This window comes from Nasonia vitripennis, chromosome 1, assembly GCF_009193385.2.
Source record: "Nasonia vitripennis strain AsymCx chromosome 1, Nvit_psr_1.1, whole genome shotgun sequence".
Lineage (NCBI taxonomy): Eukaryota > Metazoa > Arthropoda > Insecta > Hymenoptera > Pteromalidae > Nasonia > Nasonia vitripennis.
In genome coordinates this window covers 16,966,544-16,986,622 of record NC_045757.1, presented here as the reverse complement: position 1 = coordinate 16,986,622, position 20,079 = coordinate 16,966,544, and the positions used below count along the sequence as shown (strand labels likewise).

At 40.3% G+C, this 20,079-nt stretch overlaps 2 protein-coding genes across 4 annotated transcripts in view; one reads left to right on the top strand and one right to left on the bottom strand.

Moving 5' to 3' along the window:
- Nucleotides 1-20,079, bottom strand: part of LOC100116943 (tyrosine-protein kinase transmembrane receptor Ror) — a 324,541-nt gene that overhangs the window by 291,774 nt on the left and 12,688 nt on the right. The window lies entirely within an intron of this gene.
- Nucleotides 13,366-19,360, top strand: LOC100680453. The gene is made up of 7 exons (XM_008205123.4): nt 13,366-13,980; nt 14,560-14,723; nt 14,885-15,153; nt 15,235-15,491; nt 15,565-15,924; nt 16,007-16,137; nt 16,257-19,360. The coding sequence occupies exons 1-7, from the start codon at nt 13,911-13,913 to the stop codon at nt 16,698-16,700; spliced, it is 1,695 nt and encodes a 564-aa protein (XP_008203345.2). The 5' UTR covers nt 13,366-13,910; the 3' UTR covers nt 16,701-19,360.

Here is a 20,079-nt window from a genome sequence, read left to right as displayed (position 1 = left end):
GATTATCTGATTGGATAACGTGCACTTTTGAATTTCGTAAGCAAAAGAATAGAAGACCAAGCCGGCGATTTTAGCCGCAGGCGCGAGAGAAAAAATACATTTAATTTTTTTAACAGCCCCATAGGCAGTAGAGTCTCACCTTACCTTGTTACCGGCTGAAACAGAAAACCTCGAATGGGCGAAAGGTGCCTTAGCACGCCGAGGAGATTCCTGATGCTGAATCCTGTAAGCGAAGTCATCCTAGAGATGTAATCTTCGTTAGGACCCTACGGAAGAGAAGCAGAGAGAGAGAGAGAGAGAGAGAGAGAGAGAGAGAGAGAGAGAAATAAGAAAGGAAAAAGGAGACGACGACGGGACTGCAGAAGAGCGAGAAAGCTGGGGAACAGGAAGGAGCAGCAGACGAAAGAAAGAGTGGATAATAGTAGGAGCTGGAGATAGGGCGATATTAAGGTCCCCCGATCCCTTTAGGCAATCTTGTTAGCGTTAACTTGGTGCACTACCGAAGGAAGAGGGTGTAGAGAGAGAGAGAGAGAGAGAGAGAGAGAGAGAGAGAGAGAGAGAGAGAGAGAGAGAGAGAGAGAGAGAGGAGACGATGTCACAAGCTATAACACCAGTACACGTACAGACTGTCCGGGAGACTCGATCCCCAGTGTACAAGCCGATCTCTGTCATCTCGAGTGCGTTAAAGATGTATTATTTGGCCGAGGGCACAGGAAAAAAAGATGATCTTTGGTATAAGAAAAGATTTCCACATCCCGAATAATACAATTCACCGAGTCAATAGATGGAAAGCAAAACAGATCAATATTTATGCGGGAGCCGGAGCTGAATTCAATTTGGGTGATCTCTACACAACGACCTACCACATCTCCAAACCAAATATGCGTTACTTGTTTAGACCTTTCCACGCACGGTAGGGTATGTTTTATTTTATTACGTGGATTAGACGAATCTCCAGTAAATTCATAAATATTAAAATAAAGGTAATACCATCTTCTTCCCTACTGCCTTATTACTTGGTAGCTTGTATACTTAGTTCTTTTTACCTCTGCTTACACTCGGGGAAGAGGAGCAAACTCCACGTCGTTAGCTAGTACCCTCCACTTTCTTCGATAAGCTTCTTTCGACGCACAAACGATCAAGGCTCAATACGCATGCAATTTTCCAGGGGAGCAGACTGATGAGCAGCTTGTACTTATCTCGCGAACGTCGTAATGCTTTACTCCATTGTTTGAATTTATGAAATAAAAGAGTATGGCGGAATAAACGGCATCGATTTGTCCTGGAAAATCCGCAGAGCCACGCTCGACTAACCGAGAGACTAACGAGAAATCTATCGATAGCCGGTCCTGCGAGCCTGTGTTTTAATCTTGTTTTTCGGCTCCGCTGGTATACGCTCGGTTAAGCCTACACCTACAAGGCATCCGAGAGAGAGCAGTGTGGCAGCGCCTCCAGTTCGTTAAATTCACGAGGCTCCGTACTTCATTGTTCGGCTCGAGCTACGGATCCATAAATCATGGGTCGGATGGCCGAGCACGCGGTGGCTCAGCTCGGCCAAATATCGATTTTGCACTTTGGCAAAATGTCCGCGGCTCGCTGTTAATTTCGCGCGCGAGATCGAACTATGCGCCTGAGAGCAAGAGAGAGAGAGAGAGAGAGAGAGAGAGAGAGATAGCTGCAGCGGTTACACACTTGCAACAGACACCCACACAGCAGCGGCAGCGCCGTTAACCGCTAATGTCAGCGTGGGCCCGCCGTTATCGCCGTATCGATTTCGTATTAAGAGAAAATGTCTAAGCATTAGGGACGAGCGAGAACCTCTGGCCGAACTTTCCAAATGGCTCAATTTACTTTCTGCTCTGGCATGTGTACGTGTATAGAGGGGGAAGGGAGCTAGTAGTAGCTCTCGGTGGATGCATATCGTGTTAGATACCTAGTTTTCCCGCGGGCTCGGTATTTTCTCGCGCGGTCGCGGCCGGGCTGCAGCGGCGGGTATTTCCGGCAATTAGTTTTTTATCAGGACGAGCCTATCGGTCCTGCTATATACGGCTCTTGTTACCTTCGTTTTCGACGAGTTTAAGGCACGAGAGAGCGCGGCGGCCTATGATTTATGGCTCGTTGTGTAAACGCTGATACGGCATGAAAATATGAGGCGTCGCCGTTGTTGCTCCCTATACGTATATTCGTTTATCGATCGGATTAACTATCATCGCTGAGAACTCGTATACGATTAAATAAGTTACTATAGTGAATGTAAATATACGACTGAAGTATTCACAGAGCGAGAATCAAAGATAAAAGCTTTTAAAAGTTTATGTAAATCGGAGAGCCGTTACAAAGTACGCGATGGACGTAATCTCATGCAAAGTGGATGGAGGCATTAACCTTGAAAAAAGGATTCATTTTTATACATCCTCAGAATATCTCCAGGACGTTTTTCTTCCAGCACAATAAATGTGACCGCTTCGTCGATATTACAACCTTATTATATATTGACTCTCGCGATGGAGAGAGATGGGAGTCGCATTGAGGCAGCTGAAAAGACTCTATTTACGCAGGGAAAGAGAGCCAGCGACTTGAAAAAGCAAAGAAACGCGGAATCGTAAATAGTACGATCGGTCGAACGACGACGAGGGGGATATAAAGTGTGAAGCAGTCGCGGGGAATGAATATGACATAATAAATGCGCCATCGATTTTTTTAACACCGTCGATTGTGTCGACACGCCCGCTCGATAAACAGCTGGCGAACACTCTCTCCCCGTCCCGATAATTCAGTTGAAATGAGGCTTCGTGGAAGCTCTAATAGGCCGAAACCTCGAGAATCTCAACCACGAAAAGCACAAGGACAATTTTCAATTTGAAAAAGAATGCGTTGAACCCGGCATCACAGTTATGCAACTCGGGGTTCACAGACTACTGTGCTGCTCGACAATCGCCATAGGAAAACATTTTGACTGTCATAATTACTTAGCACCGCGGAGTGATGCAGTTCCCATTGTCGTGTGGTTTCAGTCGCGCATACGCCGAGATCTTAATAATTAATAATCTCCCCGGGGCCATCCAGAGCGAGCACACGAGACGGCAAAACACACAAGGCCACTCTCGGAGAGCGAGAGCGAGAGGGCAAAGTTCGTCTCTCCACGCGAGCGCACTACAATAGCCGGTCGTCGCGCTGCACAATCGAGATCGCATCTCGCCGTCGTCGCGTCCGTGCGCTATATCCCGCAGCGTCGAAGGTCCGGACGTCTAATCTAGCGTTGCTATGTGCCTCTGGCTCGCTCGCTCTCTCTCGCGAGAAGGAGAAACACAGAAAGAGAGAGAGAGAGAGACAGAGAGAGAGAGAGAGAGAGAGAGAGACAGAGAGAGAGACAGAGAGAGAGAGAGAGAGACAGAGAGAGAGACAGAGAGAGAGGAGCACGAGATTATACGCCCTCTTCGAGTAGCGATAGGGATCGCGCGAGCTTCGAAAACACGCGACGCTCTCGGGAAGCATTCGCTGCTTCTGCTACGGATTTCGAGGATGTATAGCTATAGCACGCAGTCCGATGCTTCTACTGCTGTCTGATCTCTCGCGAAATGCTATCGTATATTTTGCGAGAAGCAGGCGATGGCGCTGGTGGTTTGGCTCGCGTATCTCGCGACGGAGCGCTTTGCATTGCAGAAAACTAAATAATGTGAGATACAGCAAGAGTACATGCTTAAGTATGCTTCTACAGTAATAGCATGAGCGGCCACGGCGCAGGCCTAACACAAGGCTACTTTCGCAAAGGTGGCAAACCGATCTATATATGCACATGGACGGGAAGATTCTGATGAAGGAAATAGAAAAGCGCCGATGCGCCGCCTATCTTCGCTTGTCAAAAACTCGGAGAGTTTGAGCGATGAAAGGTCAGTCCAAAACTGCTTTTTTTGATGATACGTATCGCTCTCCAATAAAAATGTCGTCTTCATCAACATTCTAAAATTGATAAAAAAGATGACTCCTTTTTTATCGACTTCTATCTAATCTCATTTCGATATAAAAAAAGGAAAAAAAATTAATATCAATCCCATCCCTCGGAATTCATCAATTCATTTTTTATCAGCCAGACAAATCTATCGCCCTGTGCGATAAGACAACAGCTTACACACGCGCTATGACACGGAGAAAAAGTCGACTCCTTCATCATCCCCCCGCGTTATTCACGCCATCGCTTTTATTCCCATTATCTTTTTATGCAGCGGGAGGATGACAAATGAAATCTTCGCCGGCGCCGCGCGCTATACACAATCGAGCCGACGAGCTTCCGGTCTCATGCAACAGCAGGGCCTCCATGAATCGCGATTTCGGGGAATATCCGCCAGCGGCGCGTGTATCACACGATCGGGGTGGCGGTGAACACACAGCGTGCAATTTTCGACTTTCGAGGGCTTTTCGTGCTTTTTTCGCCATCGGACTCTCCCCAATCATCGATGACAATGCCGTCACGTGCCGCGGTAATTTATCAACATCGGCTTGCTGCGACTGATAGATCGACTGCCGCGCGCGGCAAGTCGATATACCCGCGACTATATAGCTCGAAGCCGGCACATTCTGGATATTCTTTTATGGAAATTAGTCGTCGCTGCTGCTGTTGCTGATGCGTCCCTGTGCTGTAGAGATTAGAAAAGTTCGATGAAAAATGGACTACTTCTGCGCTGCCTAAACTGATGGCTCTCTATTACGGGGTCGTTACATACCCGGGGTGATTAATCAGGCGCGAGATAGTCACATTTTCTTCTAATACAGTGCGAGAGTCACAAAGATTTGATTATAGAATATTTTACACCTTCAAAAATCGCAATGGGTCTCGCGGTATCATTACGCGTTTACTGTTACGAATATATTCGCAGCTGCACAGTCATCCTCTCGTAACTTTTCATTAGTCGCATAATACGTATTCCGATAGCTTCTTAAGAAGCGGACATACATCCAATTCTATGATGATTTATCCAGCAGTCTCTCACTCCATCACTCGCCTGAATAATAACGCTTATACACTCGACAATGCCCAATGCTGGCGCGAGTAAAACTCCTCAGCTGCACAACCCTCACGCGCGCGCAAGCTTTAGAAACGCAATCTCATGGTTTCGCCATATTCCGGCTTGAAAAGGCCGCACGCAACGCAGTCGTACGCGACGGCGATGGATATTTCATGGGCTTCGGGTTTTCGCAGATGCCTACGAGCGCAGGGAAACGAAGTACTTTGTGCGCGGAAAGAGAATGGCTCCCAGGGCACCGATGACGCACTTATCCGCGCGCGCGGCGTTAAAGGGACATTTTTTTACCTTTCCAGATCAATAACCTGTGCAGCAGCCGCTCCCCCCCCCCCCCGAGAGATTCGTCGGCGGTCGTGCTGAATGAGCCGCGATAACGTTTATTATGCATGTCGCGCGAGGGGGAGACTAAAAATCGCGAGGAATCGCCGAGATTTCGGGGATAACGCGGAATTTTCTAGAGAGCGCGAAGGGAGGACTTATGTCGTCGCGGTACAGAGTGCGTTGTTTGCATGAAAAAAAAAAGATTAATAAAATACTCGCGGGATCTTTCGGAGATACGCCGCGGGAAATCAGTATTTGAGCGGCCGTTTGATTAAAATCCCCGAGGAGCGATTCATTCGATGACTGATCAGCTGCAGGCGATCTTATTACGAGGAGCCGGCGACAGTGAAGCCCGATTCCCCCGGAAAAGAGATTCATCGCTGGCCGGGAGTTTTCCTTCAACGACACGCTGCAGACAGCCCCCCCCCCCCCTTCCACTCTCCCTCTCAAGCCCGTGATAAAGGACACCGATAACTTTCTCATAAAATCCGCGATATCTTCATAACTTAATTCCAATATACTTGGCCGGCGTCAAAGGGCCGACAAAAGCGAGGCCGCCGCTGCCGTGAGAGAGAAAAAGTTTCGCGCGCGCGCTTGCCGCTGACGGCCACTACCTTTCATCCCCGCGTATAATTAACATCCATTCAACAAATAGGAGGTGCGTGCACCTCTAATAATATCGTCGTCCTGGCTCTCTCTCTCTCTCTCTCTCGAGCGCGCGCGCGCGCGCGCGAGCCCGAGAGCGAAAACCGTTACGGGTTTCCATGGAAACCCATACACTCTCTCTGTCTATCTCCTGTTTTCGACCCCTTTCTCCATCTCAGTCACTCTGAAACCTGCTGCTGCAGAGCAGACTCTCTCTCTCTCTCTCTCTCTCTCTCTCTCTCTCTCTCTCTCTCTCTCTCTCTCTCTCTCTCTCTCTCTCTCTCGCCTTTTCTCTCTTCACTGTAGCGGGGCGCGATCTCGCGCTTTTTCGGGGGAAGATTATATTAAAAAGTTGAGCCTGCTGCCAGAGGCTCTGCATAATTCACTGCGCGCTTCTTTATGTTTCGGTCTTGTAATTTATTAAGGGAATTAATTAATTTGTAATTTGTAATGCAGCGCGCACGCGTAAAACGCTTTTGTACCCTTTCCGCGCGGAGGATTAGCGCGTTAGAATTATCGCGAAATTCTTGAAAAATTCACCCTCTTCGTAGAACGATGTTTCAAAGTAATAATTTTCGATAAAATTTTGCACAATGACTGTCGTTTCTTAGAAATGTTTTCTCCTTAAAATTCGCAATCTCTCAACCATAATTCATCAACTGAAACCGAAGGGTTAAAACTGTTTCGCAGATGAAAAACCCGGCGGCGGCTGATGGCGCACTTCAATCTTCCATTGAAAACCGGCCCAAATTTTCTGTGCTGTAATCCAATCTCACCTACATGCAGCGGCTCGGCTTCGTCGAGCTCTTTGTTCCTTCCGCCCCTCGGCGGGTCCCTCTTGTTCTCGTCGGCTCGCTTCCCTTTCCGACGAAGCTTTCGGAGGGACGACGGCGACGGCGATGGAAAGTCTCCGAGGCGACGAGTTTAATATCGAGAGCGAGAGCCAAGTTCATAATCATGCCGTGAAAATGCGCTTTTGACTGAGTGACGCTGCTTACATACACACACGCACACACACACACGCATACACACACACAGGGTATACGGTAGTGGCGGCTTCCGCAGCAGGCGCAAACTTCGTTCTAGCCGTGACTGTTATAAAGACGACGCGCGAGCTATACGCTGGTGAACCAGGCGCTATTATGCAATAGAGGAAGCTTGCGCTTTGGCCTATACGCGCGCTGAGCTGCAGCTCGTGTGTTTCGCGAGGAAATTGAAGAGGGTGAGTGAGGACCAGAGTTAATAAATTGCGAGAGCTCCGAGCTTTTGCAAAATGAAGGAGAAGCCTTTTGCAAGCGCTAAGAGCTTTGTTGCATATTTCGCTTCCTTGTGATTGGATTACTGAAATTTGTTATATAAACGTTTACAGAGAATGATGTTTCATTAAATCTCACCCAGAATATGATAGGAGATTTTTGCAGTTGAACGTTATCAGAAACTCACCTGAAACAAATGAAAGATACATCATTAGTTGTGCAAAGCCACAAAAATAAAAAAGGATCTGGTCCATCGCCTTGAGATTACGAATATGCGCAAGTCTTAACCGATTTTCTCCTCCCTTAATACCGCCCGCTGATGTTAATCCCGTGAAAATGCGCTTCGCTAGCAGCTTTACCGGATAACGAGACGCCATCTACTCGCGCGGCATAAGAAAGTTCCGAGCGCATCACAAAAGGACATACAATTGGGCACTTTAATTTCTTGTCGCTTTTTTCGCCCTCTTTTTCTCGATAATCGCGCAGCGGCGCGGTGAGTCGCCGAGTGAAATGAACGGTATGGAAAGAGGGACGAGGCAGCAGCGCGTTCCTCGCTCGGAATCTCACCAAAGCTAAAGGAACCGCAGGATTTCGCGCAATTAAAAGCCGAGATACCGCCGTCACTTCTTCTTTTCTTCCTCTTCGTCTTACTTCGGTCGGAGTGTACTAAGAGTCAAGGAGAGGCCCTTTTCACGCCGGTCGAGAGTGTCTCGCTACTCAGACGGATTTCTTCACGCATATTCTGAATTGTACTTTGAAGTATGGAAATTCTTGCGAAGCGCCACACAATTCACTTTTTGCGTTGGGAAACTTTGAGAGAAAAGATGTAATATTGAGAAAGATGAGCCCCGCCTTTTTTATGAGACTGTTATACGCGTACCGAAGAAGCTGTCTTTTATAAGCAGCTGAGTAATTTACAGAATCGTATAACCGGAGTGAAGCCGTAAAGCAATTAGAGCATTTAACTCGTGTTCCCTCGGTCGAGCGTTTCATGCTCACTTGTAAAGCTCTCGAGAAGAAACAACAAGTGAATCGATCGGCTGTAAAAGCTCGCTGGTCTTGAATGAAGTTCAATCGCGATCGTCACATGTGTATCTTTTGACGAACCTCTTCTAAAATCAGTCAGTCAGAGAAGTATATTATTTCCGTTATTTGAACGTTTCTTTTAAATAATTGTCAAACATGTATCGTAAATTAATTTGGATTGGACGAATACTAGTAGGAAACGTTCATTAGCACGAATAATCCATCTACATACTACGTCGAGCCAGATACACTGATTGGATTAAATTCAGAGAGTTAATCCACTTGGTATATCCGAGTATAAGTTCTGCTCAACTATGCTTCCCCAAAGCACTCGATGTGTATCGGGTAAATGGTACCTATTATAATTATATGATTCGCTAATGATTAGAGCCGATGCGGAATCCTTAATATCAACATATTAGTATAATTTAACGTATCAAAACATAGTGATCAATGCACGAAAACTTCGGGAGCGCAACCAGTTCAGCGACAGAAGTGAAAATTATAATGCTCCCTCTCTGAAAAGTCGAAACTCCACCACTGCACCTCACACTTATACAGATGCAGTGCGGTTTAATACAACAGTATAGAGGAGAGAGAGAGAGAGAGAGAGAGAGAGAGAGAGAGAGCCGGGCCCTCGTCGCCCCTACTCGACCGTCCAAAAATGACCTGTGGCGCTTTGACCATCAAATTAGAGAGTCCCGGCGAGCGCGCGGCCCATTTCGCCGGCTGCGCTGGCTGGCTGGCTGCCTGCGTCTGACAATGAATGACACTTTAATCAGTCGCCGCGTATAATCGCGAGCGAGCTCGCGCTGCACCCCTTGTTTTAACGTCGCGAGTCAATTACGTGCCGACGGCCCCGAAAGGGGCGAAGGCAGGCGCGAATTTCCATGCAAAATGGCTTCTTCGTGCAAGCAACCGAGCGCTCGCGCGCGCTTGCAACGATTGCCCGGTCTGCAGCGCGGCCGGCGGTGTATTTTTGTTTTCCCGCTCTGCTGAGTTACCGCGGTGTGTTTATTGAAAATGCGCAGTTTCAGTACGGCTGTTTTTCGCGCGGGACAAAGTAATGACTTTTATCGGCGTGATGCTGTAACACGCGATTGTGGGATGGGATAGAAGGAGCTTGCGGTTGGTACGTTGAGGGTTTATTCGAGTTAAAAATGAATAAGCGCGTTGTTACAGATGGATTATCTCATGAAATAGAATAAGATTTCCTAGTGTGGTATCGTCTTTCCCACCGCTTGAATGTGTCTAATGTTTGGCTGGTGGCGACGGTGCCATCTGTTGGGGCCTGCTGCTTGGACCGCTCGTGCTGTAACTGCCGCGTGAACTTTTGCATACCTATAATGTTTCGTAATTTATCATTATCATCGATTTCAAACTAAACCACCAAATGGAAAATTCGTCATCGTACGCCCAACGTTAATAATCGTGAAATTTCAGTGCAACGATTCCAACGCAACAATTTCGAAATGCGCAATAAGGATCCGGTTGATTCGTCAACGGGGCAATAAAGCAGTGTATATAGCGCAGCGCGCAGTGCACATATTCGTCAAACAGAGGATTGGCTCTGCAACAAAGGGCAGCTGATGACGCGTTCAATTTCAATTCATTTCGAGCCCGCGGCCGCTCGCGGAATAAATGAGCCGCTAATCAGACACGGGTAGCGCAATTTTGACTAATTGTGCATTCGCGCGAGTGTCTACACACATCCGAAAAACAAGGGAGACTGCTGCTGCTGCCGTTTCTGCAGCGCCAGAAAAAATATGTGTACGCGCGGACGACAGGCGGAACGAGCATGTCGCTATATACTGCCGCCGCGAGAATGAAAATACGCCTGCGAGCGCGTTCGCCTCTGCCTCTCTCTCTGCTGCAGATATACATTTTGTTGATCGGTTGTTTATGGCTCGCGTAATTATTATTCCGATTTTGCGCTTCTGTGTATTAGATACCGCAGCGTTCAATTGTTTTTAAAACGCGGTTTAACAATTCGTCGCGAATAACGATATGCGATAATAACAACGAAACGCAAATCCAACGCAATCTCGACATTTTATTTTATTGCTTTCCAATAAGATTCCCCTTAAATTTCGCTTTTGAATATATCCTACGGCACGTCGTCCCACATACGCGCGGTAGCAGAGCACACAGGCGCGCGCGCACTTTTAAACGTTGATTTTAATCGCATTTCGCGCGTGCACTATAGTCGCGCGCGCGTGGCAACCAGCCTGGAATTTCGATATCATGTAAATGCCCTGGGAATCCATTGAATCTGCATGCTAAAAACTGGCCCGCCGCCGCTGTCGACGCGTGCTGTAGCTTTCTTTTCGCCGCGCGCGCTTGTATACACGGTCACGTACGAACGCACGCGATTCGCTTTGACGAGATCGAGTTAACCCTCAGCTGCGCGGGTGCGGAGATTAATTTTTACGTATTCATGGAAAGCACGCGCTCGCTCCGGTGTACATTAAGGCTGGGAGTGAGAGAGAGAGAGAGAGAGAGAGAGAGAGAGAAAGCGCGCGCTCGGCTGCAGTTGATAATTAAATTTCGAGCTTTCGGCGTTCGATCTATAAGGCAGACGCGAATATGTGAATGGACGGGACGGATTCAATGCAATTCACGTATGCGCGCCGCGGAGAAAAAGGTAAATAGAAGAGAGAGAGAGAGAGAGAGAGAGAGAGAGAGAGAGCTACTGTATATTGGGGAATTTTGGCGGACGGATCGAAGGACACGTCATCTTGCCTGTGCGGGGAGAACCGAAGCCGCACTCGGTTTTGTTCGTTGTTTATCGTTTCGACGTGGGTAAATTGATTCCGCAATTTTTTGAGTGCTTAAGCACGCATCATCGAAAGCAGCAAACAAAAAAATCAATCTCAGGGGCGAAATGGTGATCGAAGCCCTCGACGACGACGAGAAGAGAGAGAGAGAGAGAGAGGGGGATATCGCCCCCTCAAAACGAAAAATTGCCCTCTTCAAAATCCGAAGCACCCTCGATGCGTATTTGTCGGACAATGTACACGTCTAATGCACGCGCGATTCACGCTTTCTACACTTCCGGACGACCCCTCGCCGCCTGTCAACCCCCCTTCGTATACGTAGATGTATATGTATAGACGATAGCGCGCGTCAGGATCGATCTTTTCTTAACGAGAGCGTTTGCGCGTTTCAATTAATTTCGACTAAAAGGCTCGATCGGCCTTTTCATTTTGCCGCGCGCTCGAGCTTTTATGAGCATTGATTTCGAGGGATGCGAGATGCTCTCGGCTCGATGTGTGCGACGAGGAATTTCGTTATCGTATGTAATGTACCGATGCGTAAACGTCTTATGCGCGATTGCGGTTGAGCACGGGATTAGTCATCGCTTATTATTGCTTCGTTGATCAATTCGGGATGGGGTAAAAGTGTATTTGGACGAAGTGCACTTAGTTGTATGCATTAGGATGTTGTTGTTGCGTTGTTTCGAGGAATTATAAATTTAACGATTCTCCGGACGTAATGCATGATTATATGGAGATTCGCGTTGGAGAATAAATCGTAATACTCTCGGGTATATTATATACTGCTACGTATGTGAAGCGTTCTTTGTAGATTACTGCTTGCAGAAGTTGAAACACAAGCCTTGAATAATGCTGTAGAAACATATATTATCTCTCTCCATAATGCCCGTTATACTGCTGCATGATCAAAATAGCTTTATGCACAGGTGCATATGCGTAGTAGAAGGATTATTAAACCGTCGTTCGATTTCAATGCAATTTTACAATGGAATGAATTTCCCATAACGCACTTCAGCCAAAGCAATAATTTATACCTAAGCACAAACCATTTCAGAAGAGAAAAAGTCCCAGCAAGTACTAAATAAACCCGGACACGCGCAAACTGCACCACAAGTAGTGGTCCACACATGAGTGGAGATTAATACCCTATATGTATATGTGCTGCACCGGGCGCGTTAACACTATAGTCGCGGGCAGCTCGTAGATATTTCGGCTGTATAGGTTTAAATCAAGCGAGGCGTTATTAATTATCGGCCGCCGCGTATAACCTGGCGTTAAATTATATACGACGCCGCAGAGCGCGCTAATACGTTATAACACGGCCGAAACAACAATACAGCACGGAGTATGCGGAGCGTCCCTTAACCCCCGCTCGAATTAGAAGCACGCGCTGATGGCGTTCATTACTCGGCAGTTTATTTCGCGATTCGAACCAAACCGCAAAGAGCTCGCGCACGCGCCCATCCAACGCACACGTATTATATTATACATATATGTATGTGTCTCGATAATGACCAAAGCGGCGCGAAGCTTTCGCGGCTTATGCCCGCAGACTGCTTTGAAATTGCGGATGTTACACTGAAAAAAAAGCTTATTGCATTTAAGTATGCATATTTTTTAAAAATTGGATTTTTTAAAAGTAAAAAATATTTATTTGTTTTCAATACCGAAATTTTAATATTAGTAAATATTTTCTTCAGTTTACTTGATTTTTCCGCCAAAAATAATGTATTGAAATCAAGCATAGATTTACTTAAGATAAATATACTTTTCTTAAATATAATAAATGACTTTTTAAAATCCATAAGACCAATTTACTAAAATGCATTCAATAACTACTTAGTAAATGATTTACTTAAATTGTATGGCGAATGTTTTGAATTTAATAAATATATTTTTAACATTGACAAATTTGTAATTAAAAAATAATTAGTAAAAATTAGTAAATTTTTTATTATAGTAAATATTTATTTTTTCTGTTGCAACAAAATATTTTTTAGGGCAAAGCATTTTAACTTTAAAATATGCATTTTTATAAATACTATTATGCAAATAAATATTTACTTGATCATAAGAAATATTTGTTATCGTAAAGAAAATAAATTTTTGAATAATTAAGATGTTACAGCCAAAATATTTATTTGTTTTTAACAAATATTCAACTTGATGTAAGTTAAAATTTATTGTTAACCAAACACAGTTATTTCTTTTTTTTCAACATTTTTTTATGAAATCTAATATTGGAATTTAAACAATATTTTTTTAATTTATCATTCGAAAGCACTTGATATACTTGGTAGAAGTAAATATTTATTTGCTTAATCATACTAATTAAATTAAAAAATTATTCTGTTTTAATAATCGGACACGGAATTTCTGTTATGTCACATTCGCGGAACTGTTATCACAACAACCGCAATCGTTCCATGCTCATCTCGCTTGCAAGGTATACATGTACCGGGTGGTACTTATGTAGGTACCTTTAACTTCGCACGCATGTATACATTCGCCGCTTATGTCTGACGACGAACGAGAAATATTGCTATTGGCTGCTGCAAATCTCGCCAGCCAATCACTGTCCGTGCCGTACTCGATGACGCAGCATGAGCGAGACACCGTAGCCGGATGAACAGTCGCTAGGTAGCAACCGCCAACGGCGCCGAACACGTTGCCGCGGATTCGCCTTATTCGCTCGGCTCGTCGAGACTTTACCGCCAACGTCGCCGAACACAAAGATGGTTACCGACCTGCTAGTTGCTCACGCGTGCAAAGGCTTTTTATATTTTGCCGAGTAACAACGCTTTACGAAAGGACAGAAATACCGAGAACGTATTGGAGGCGCCAATCATAGGAACAAAGGAACCATGGCGGACGAAGAGGTTATTAAAATATTGGACGATTTAGGGCTGGAAGATTTGGTGGAAACTTTCAAACGTAAGTTGTTCTTAAAATATATAATGACTAACTTGTTCAGACACCGGCATAAACAAAAACCTAGCTTTTAACAAAGATTTACTAAATTCAAAAAAATATTTGCGATCTAGTAACCACCAACAACCGTGCTTTTCTTTTTTCGTTTATTTAATTAGGGAAATCAATGTTGGATTTGTATTTTAGTGATCTTTACGGGGCCCTCAGTACTTATCTCACATAATTACATTTTAATTCATAGTAAATTAATAATAACGAATGCATGGGTTTACTAGATAATAGTAAATAATGACTAAAATTTAGAAACTATTTACTTCAAAATCGTTAGTAAATACAAATTATGACTAATAATGTGCACGTGTGTTTACTAAACAATTGTAAATGTTTATTGAAATTTAGAAAATATTTTTTATCCTTAAAATCTTTAGTAAATACAAATTATTGAATCGTAATAAATGGGATCAGATCAATGTTTTTTATGATAAAAATTCTTCTATTAATGGCATATTATAAACTACGTTTAATTAAAATTTCGTTAAGGGCAATTCAGTGTCATTTCAAAAAAAAATATTTTTTTCTCAGATAACAAGATAACTATGGGTATCTTACCAAAAATGAATGAAACTTTAATAAACGCCTTGATACCAGCCATAGGTGATCGAGCTGTATTTCTCGATTTTTGGAATAAGAATTTTAATAAAAATCAGTCTAATGAAGGTAGCAGTGAAAAAGCAAGTAAAAAAAGGGTAAGCAATTGCGCGATAAACAAAACATTATTTGGAGGTAGTCCATTGTTGTATTTTTTACTTGAATTATTACAAATTCACCATAGCGTCCTTTATATTTTTCGTTTGCTTGGAATTACCGTCGAGGTTCTTTAAAATTGAATAAATTTTTTTTATTCTAGAAAGAACGAAATCATGATAATGCTAGTAGCTCAGGTCCTCCAGCTAAAAAGGTTTCCAACGAAGAAAATAATAGCATCGTTATAAACAAACCTTTAAGCAACAGCGTTTTTGCTGTAGAAACAATGAAACCTTTGGATACCTTGTTTGAAGAAAGTGATTTAGGTAGACAAGTAGTTCGAAAATATGAACTCAAGAATGAGCTAGAGAATAGCGACAGAAGTAAGGTTTGCAATGTCATTATCACTGACTTAGTCAATAGAAAAATAAGGTGGAATTTTTGTTTTATTATTTTTTTTTTTAGTCGTTTAAACATTAATTTATTATTTTATTGATTTTGTAAATATGGTAGGTTGAGGAACGAAACTGCAGCAGTTCTTGCTAAGATGATTGTAAAAAAATTTCCTACAGAAGTAGAGTCAGTATATTACAGACCCCCTGTTTCCAAAATTAAAAACGTAACAAAATCAGGTGGTCAAAATCGATCAAAACCATCAGGTGGAAAATTAATGAGTATGTTTAGAAACAGAAAACACGAAGAAACGAAATTATCCAAATTATTACTCAAAGAAAAGGATGATAAAGATAAGATAACGCAGACTGCTAATGGTAATTATTTAGTAATTATTAGTAATTGTAGAAATTGTTTAATGCAGTCTAAAATTGAGTTAAAAATTTTTAGAATCTAATGATCAAGCTTCAATTCAAGAAAGTGTGGATTGGTTATCCGTTAATGTTGTACCATGGGAACTCGTAATTGAGCATTGGAAAAAAACCTGCAAAATACGTTGCGACGAGTTTAAAAACTCAAAAGATAAAAATTTAACCAATTTTTATAAATCCTGGAAATTATACGAGCATGTCCAAGGATATGAATTGATAAGTATTGATTTTGAGTACTTGAAGCTCACAAAAATGTTATTAAATATAGAACTTTGGAAAAAGTTCTTTGACATTTTGAGAAAAAATTCGCAAGTGAATCAAAGAGATTCAACCGCTGTCAGCTTGGAACAAAAACTTGCTTCTAAGAATATCTCTGAAAGTAAGAAATTTTTATCACATATTGTTATTATTAATTTTTTTTTTATAAAATCAAATCTAAGTTATTCTTATGTATGATACAGATGCGATGGTGCTTATGAGTTTAAGTTTAATTGCGCACTTGTACCCACCTAAGCAAATGAAGAAGATCAACAAAGAATCCTTCAGGCCATCGATAGGACTTTCAAAAGAGAGCATTTTTAAGATAGCAAGTGTATGTACAATTTTCAATTTATTTTTACAAATTTGTTAAAGCTGATTTTTGTTTTTGCGTTTTTATATTCATGCAATTATTCTCTATAAAATGTTCATAAACTTTTATTTACATTTTAGACCCCTAGTGATATGCTACTGGTGAAAGAAAAAGCTAGAGTGTATGCATCTGAGCGTAAAATGCCTCTTCAACCGTATATAATAATTATAGGATCAGTTGAAGATGTCCAGGATACATATGTGTGTATTGACGAGAGGTTATATAAAGTTAGAGGAGTACTACATGCCTTAGATACATGCTTTAAAGCATTCCATGTTTTTGATTTGGAGTATCCAACAGCCAGTACTCATTTGTGGTTATTAATCCAAAAAGGCATCTATCAAATTCATTTACCTTATGATCAAGAGATAGCTTCCATTCAACATGGACCAAGCAAATTAGTTGATAAGATGAGCACAAAGAAGCATGCTGCTGATGATGATTCCAAAGACGAAGAGGATGAAGAAAAAAACGAAGAAGACAGTGACGACGATACAGAAAGTGAAAACGACGACTCATCTTAAAAAGTAAATACTGTTTTTTTTTATAAACGTCATTTTTCAAATCAAAAAAGTATTTGTTTACTTTAAATATCTAATGATTATATGTGATATAATCTTAATTTAAAATAAGATAAGATAAAAAACTTCGAAGTATAGAAATATAAGACTGTACAAAAAAGTATTTTATAATATTAAGTGTTCAACATGATATCTTGTGTGTTTTGCTCTGATACATTCGTATCGCTTGAAATTTTGAAAATTCATATAAAAGTAAGTCACAACACACTACGGTACCTTGAATGTCAATGTAATGTTGCAAATTGTTCGTCTAAGTTTAGTAATATATATTCATTGATAAGGCATTTAAAAGTTAAACATGATGTACCTGAAAGAATCGAAATTCATGAGCAAGCTATAAATAACTTAAATCACGATTTAGTTATACCTGATGATATTCCTAATGAGACTTATGATTCAATCGATTTCTCGGATTTACATTCCGTACAAGCTAATGAAGTCCCACAAGATAAAGTTATTGACGTAACAGAAAATGTTACAGTAGAAGATTTCGCGAATAAGGTTTTACATTACGCTTTAACATTTGTTACTCAGCTTTATGCTTACGGTACTATGAATAGAAAATTAACGAATAAAATAATTTTTAATATGAGCACGATGTATATTGCCCAATGTATGAACATTTTAATGGCAAAATTTCAAAATTTAACGGAATTCTGTAATATGGCCAAAATCATAAAGAATGGATTCAAAAAATTTAAAACTGAACATTCAACGTTTGAGTTTCTTAAAAAAATAGACTGTTATTTTTCACCCATACAAATTGTAGTTAAATCTTTTTTAAAATATGGAAAAAAGAAAAAAAAGTACCGAATTTTAGTAAAAAAAAATACAATAAGTGTGATACCTATCAAATCAGTTCTAAAAAAATTTTTAGAATTGCCAAATGTATTCTCTACAATTGTTAATCATATTGAAAAGATTAAACAAAGTCCACTTATTGACTCAGTAATAAAAGGAGAATTTTGGAAAAACATTTGTTTGAATCAAGGAGATAAAATAGTTCTTCCATTAAATTTATATTTTGACGATGTAGAAATTAATAATCCATTAGGTACACATAAAACGATCAACAAAATTGGTGCATCTTATTTTTCAATACCGGTTATACCTAATCAATATTCAAGTAAATTAGAAAATATTTTCGTATTTCAGTTGCACAAATATGACAACCACAAAACTCTAGGAAATCATAAAATGTTTAATAAAATAATAGATGAATTCGTTAACCTTGAAACAAAAGGAATTTCGATTAATATTAATGGCACAGAAAAAAGAATCTTTTTCATTTTGACATATATTGTTGGAGATAACTTAGGACTCAACACGATTCTTGGATTTAATAAAAGCTTTAACTCATTATACTGTTGTCGTATTTGTATTATGCCTAAATCTGAGTTAAGAAAACGCACTAAAGAGAAAATGCAATATTTACGTGAAAAATCTAACTATTCTCAATACTGTTCTGAAAAAAGTTTTGGTATACTTGAAGATTGCGCATTTAACAGAATTCCTAATTATCACGTTACACAAAATTTTTCGTAGACCCAATGCATGATTTACTTGAAGGCATATGCCGATACGATATTGCAAAAATTCTTGAAGTTTTCTTGATTACACACAAGTTTTTTACGATTGATGTTTTGAATGAACGGATAAACTGTTTTAACTATGATTCAAACAACCTTCCACCTCCTTTAAAAATGGAAGCAATTAAGAAAAAAGAAATTATTTTATCGGCTTCTGAAATGCTAAATTTTGTCCTTAATTTAGGCTTGATTATCGGAGATTTAATACCCCGAAAAAATAAATATTGGACTCTTTATTTAATGTTGCGAAAAATTATACTGATAACAATTGCTGATGCCATTACTACAGAGATAATCGAAGGTTTTGACACACTAGTTTTTAAATATTTAACATTACATCGGGGTTTGTTCAAATGTACATTCAAATTCAAGCACCATAATTTACTTCATTATTCCCGTATCATGCGTAGATTCGGCCCTTTAAAATTCATGTCCAGCATTCGGTATGAAGCAAAACATAAACAGATTAAAGAAACCAGTAAAGCTACAGCAAGTCGAAAAAATCCTGCGCTTACTTTAGCTATAAAACAACAGTTACAGTTTTGTCATAGATTAGTTAAAAATATTGGATTTTCTGATAATATATCTTGTGGGACTTCATTGCATAAATTAGATAAATCTATTGATTTTAATAAGTTTAAAGAGTATTTACCGCTAAGTTTTTCAAATTTGTGTTTTTCATGTATCAAAATTCATGGAACAAGCTATGAGCCAGATATGGTTTTAAATATCACTGCAAATTATTTAAATATTTCCTTTGCGAAAATAAAATATTTATTTTTGATCAATGAAAACGAGGTTTGTTTTATTTACAATAAATTAAAGGAAGATTTGAATCCGCACGTTTGTGGTTACGAAGTATCAGAAACCAATGAATGGGGGTTTCTAAAACACAAAGATTTAATAGATTACCATGCGTATAAAGTGCATATTATGTCCGACCAAAGAGGTTATGTATTATCTTATAGTATGGATACTTTTGTAAAATTTTAATAAATTCTCAGTTAAGTTCAATGTTTTTATATTCGAATTCTTTCATTATTTTCCTCTTCACACATTATTAATATTCTTTTTAAATAATTTATTTGTTCTATAAATTTAGTTTTTATACAGGTTTTTACATTTTTTTATAGATACAAGAAAATATTGAGTAAACTGTTATTAAATTGAATTATTTTATTATTTTAAGAAAAAAGTTGTACCTTTACAAATAAGTATGTTCTTAGATACAGCTCAATATTCTCTTTTTATAGCATATTTTTACGATGCAATAAATATTTTCCGAATGCAAAATAGGCTGTCAAGGTAATATTTGATTTTATTAATATGCTAATTTTGAGTCAATATTTACTTTTATTGAAATAAAAAAAGTTGTATCTGCAAATAATTATTTTCTAAAATGCAATTCGATATTCTCCTTTTATAGCATATGTTTTTTGTGTTTAAATAAATATTTTCTAAATGCAAAATATAATAATGTCAAGGTAATATCTACTTTTATTGAAATAAAAAAAAAAGTTGTATCTGCAAGTAATTATTTTCTAAAATGCAGCTTGACATTTTCTTTCTATAGCATATATTTTTTGTATTTTAATAAATATTCTCTAAATGCGAAATATAATAATGTCAAGGTAATATCTACTTTTATTGAAATAAAAAAAAAAGTTGTGTCTGCAAGTAATTATTTTCTAAAACGCTGTTTTACATTCTTTTTTTATAGCATATGTTTTTTG

Excerpts from the sequence above, each read along its gene's own strand:
- LOC100680453 (XM_008205123.4), top strand. The coding sequence starts at position 13,911 with ATGGCGGACGAAGAGGTTATTAAAATATTGGACGATTTAGGGCTGGAA. Across the intron at positions 14,724-14,884 it reads AAAAAGCAAGTAAAAAAAGG|AAAGAACGAAATCATGATAA; the intron begins GTAAGCAATTGC and ends TTTTTATTCTAG. Across the intron at positions 16,138-16,256 it reads GCATTTTTAAGATAGCAAGT|ACCCCTAGTGATATGCTACT; the intron begins GTATGTACAATT and ends TTTACATTTTAG.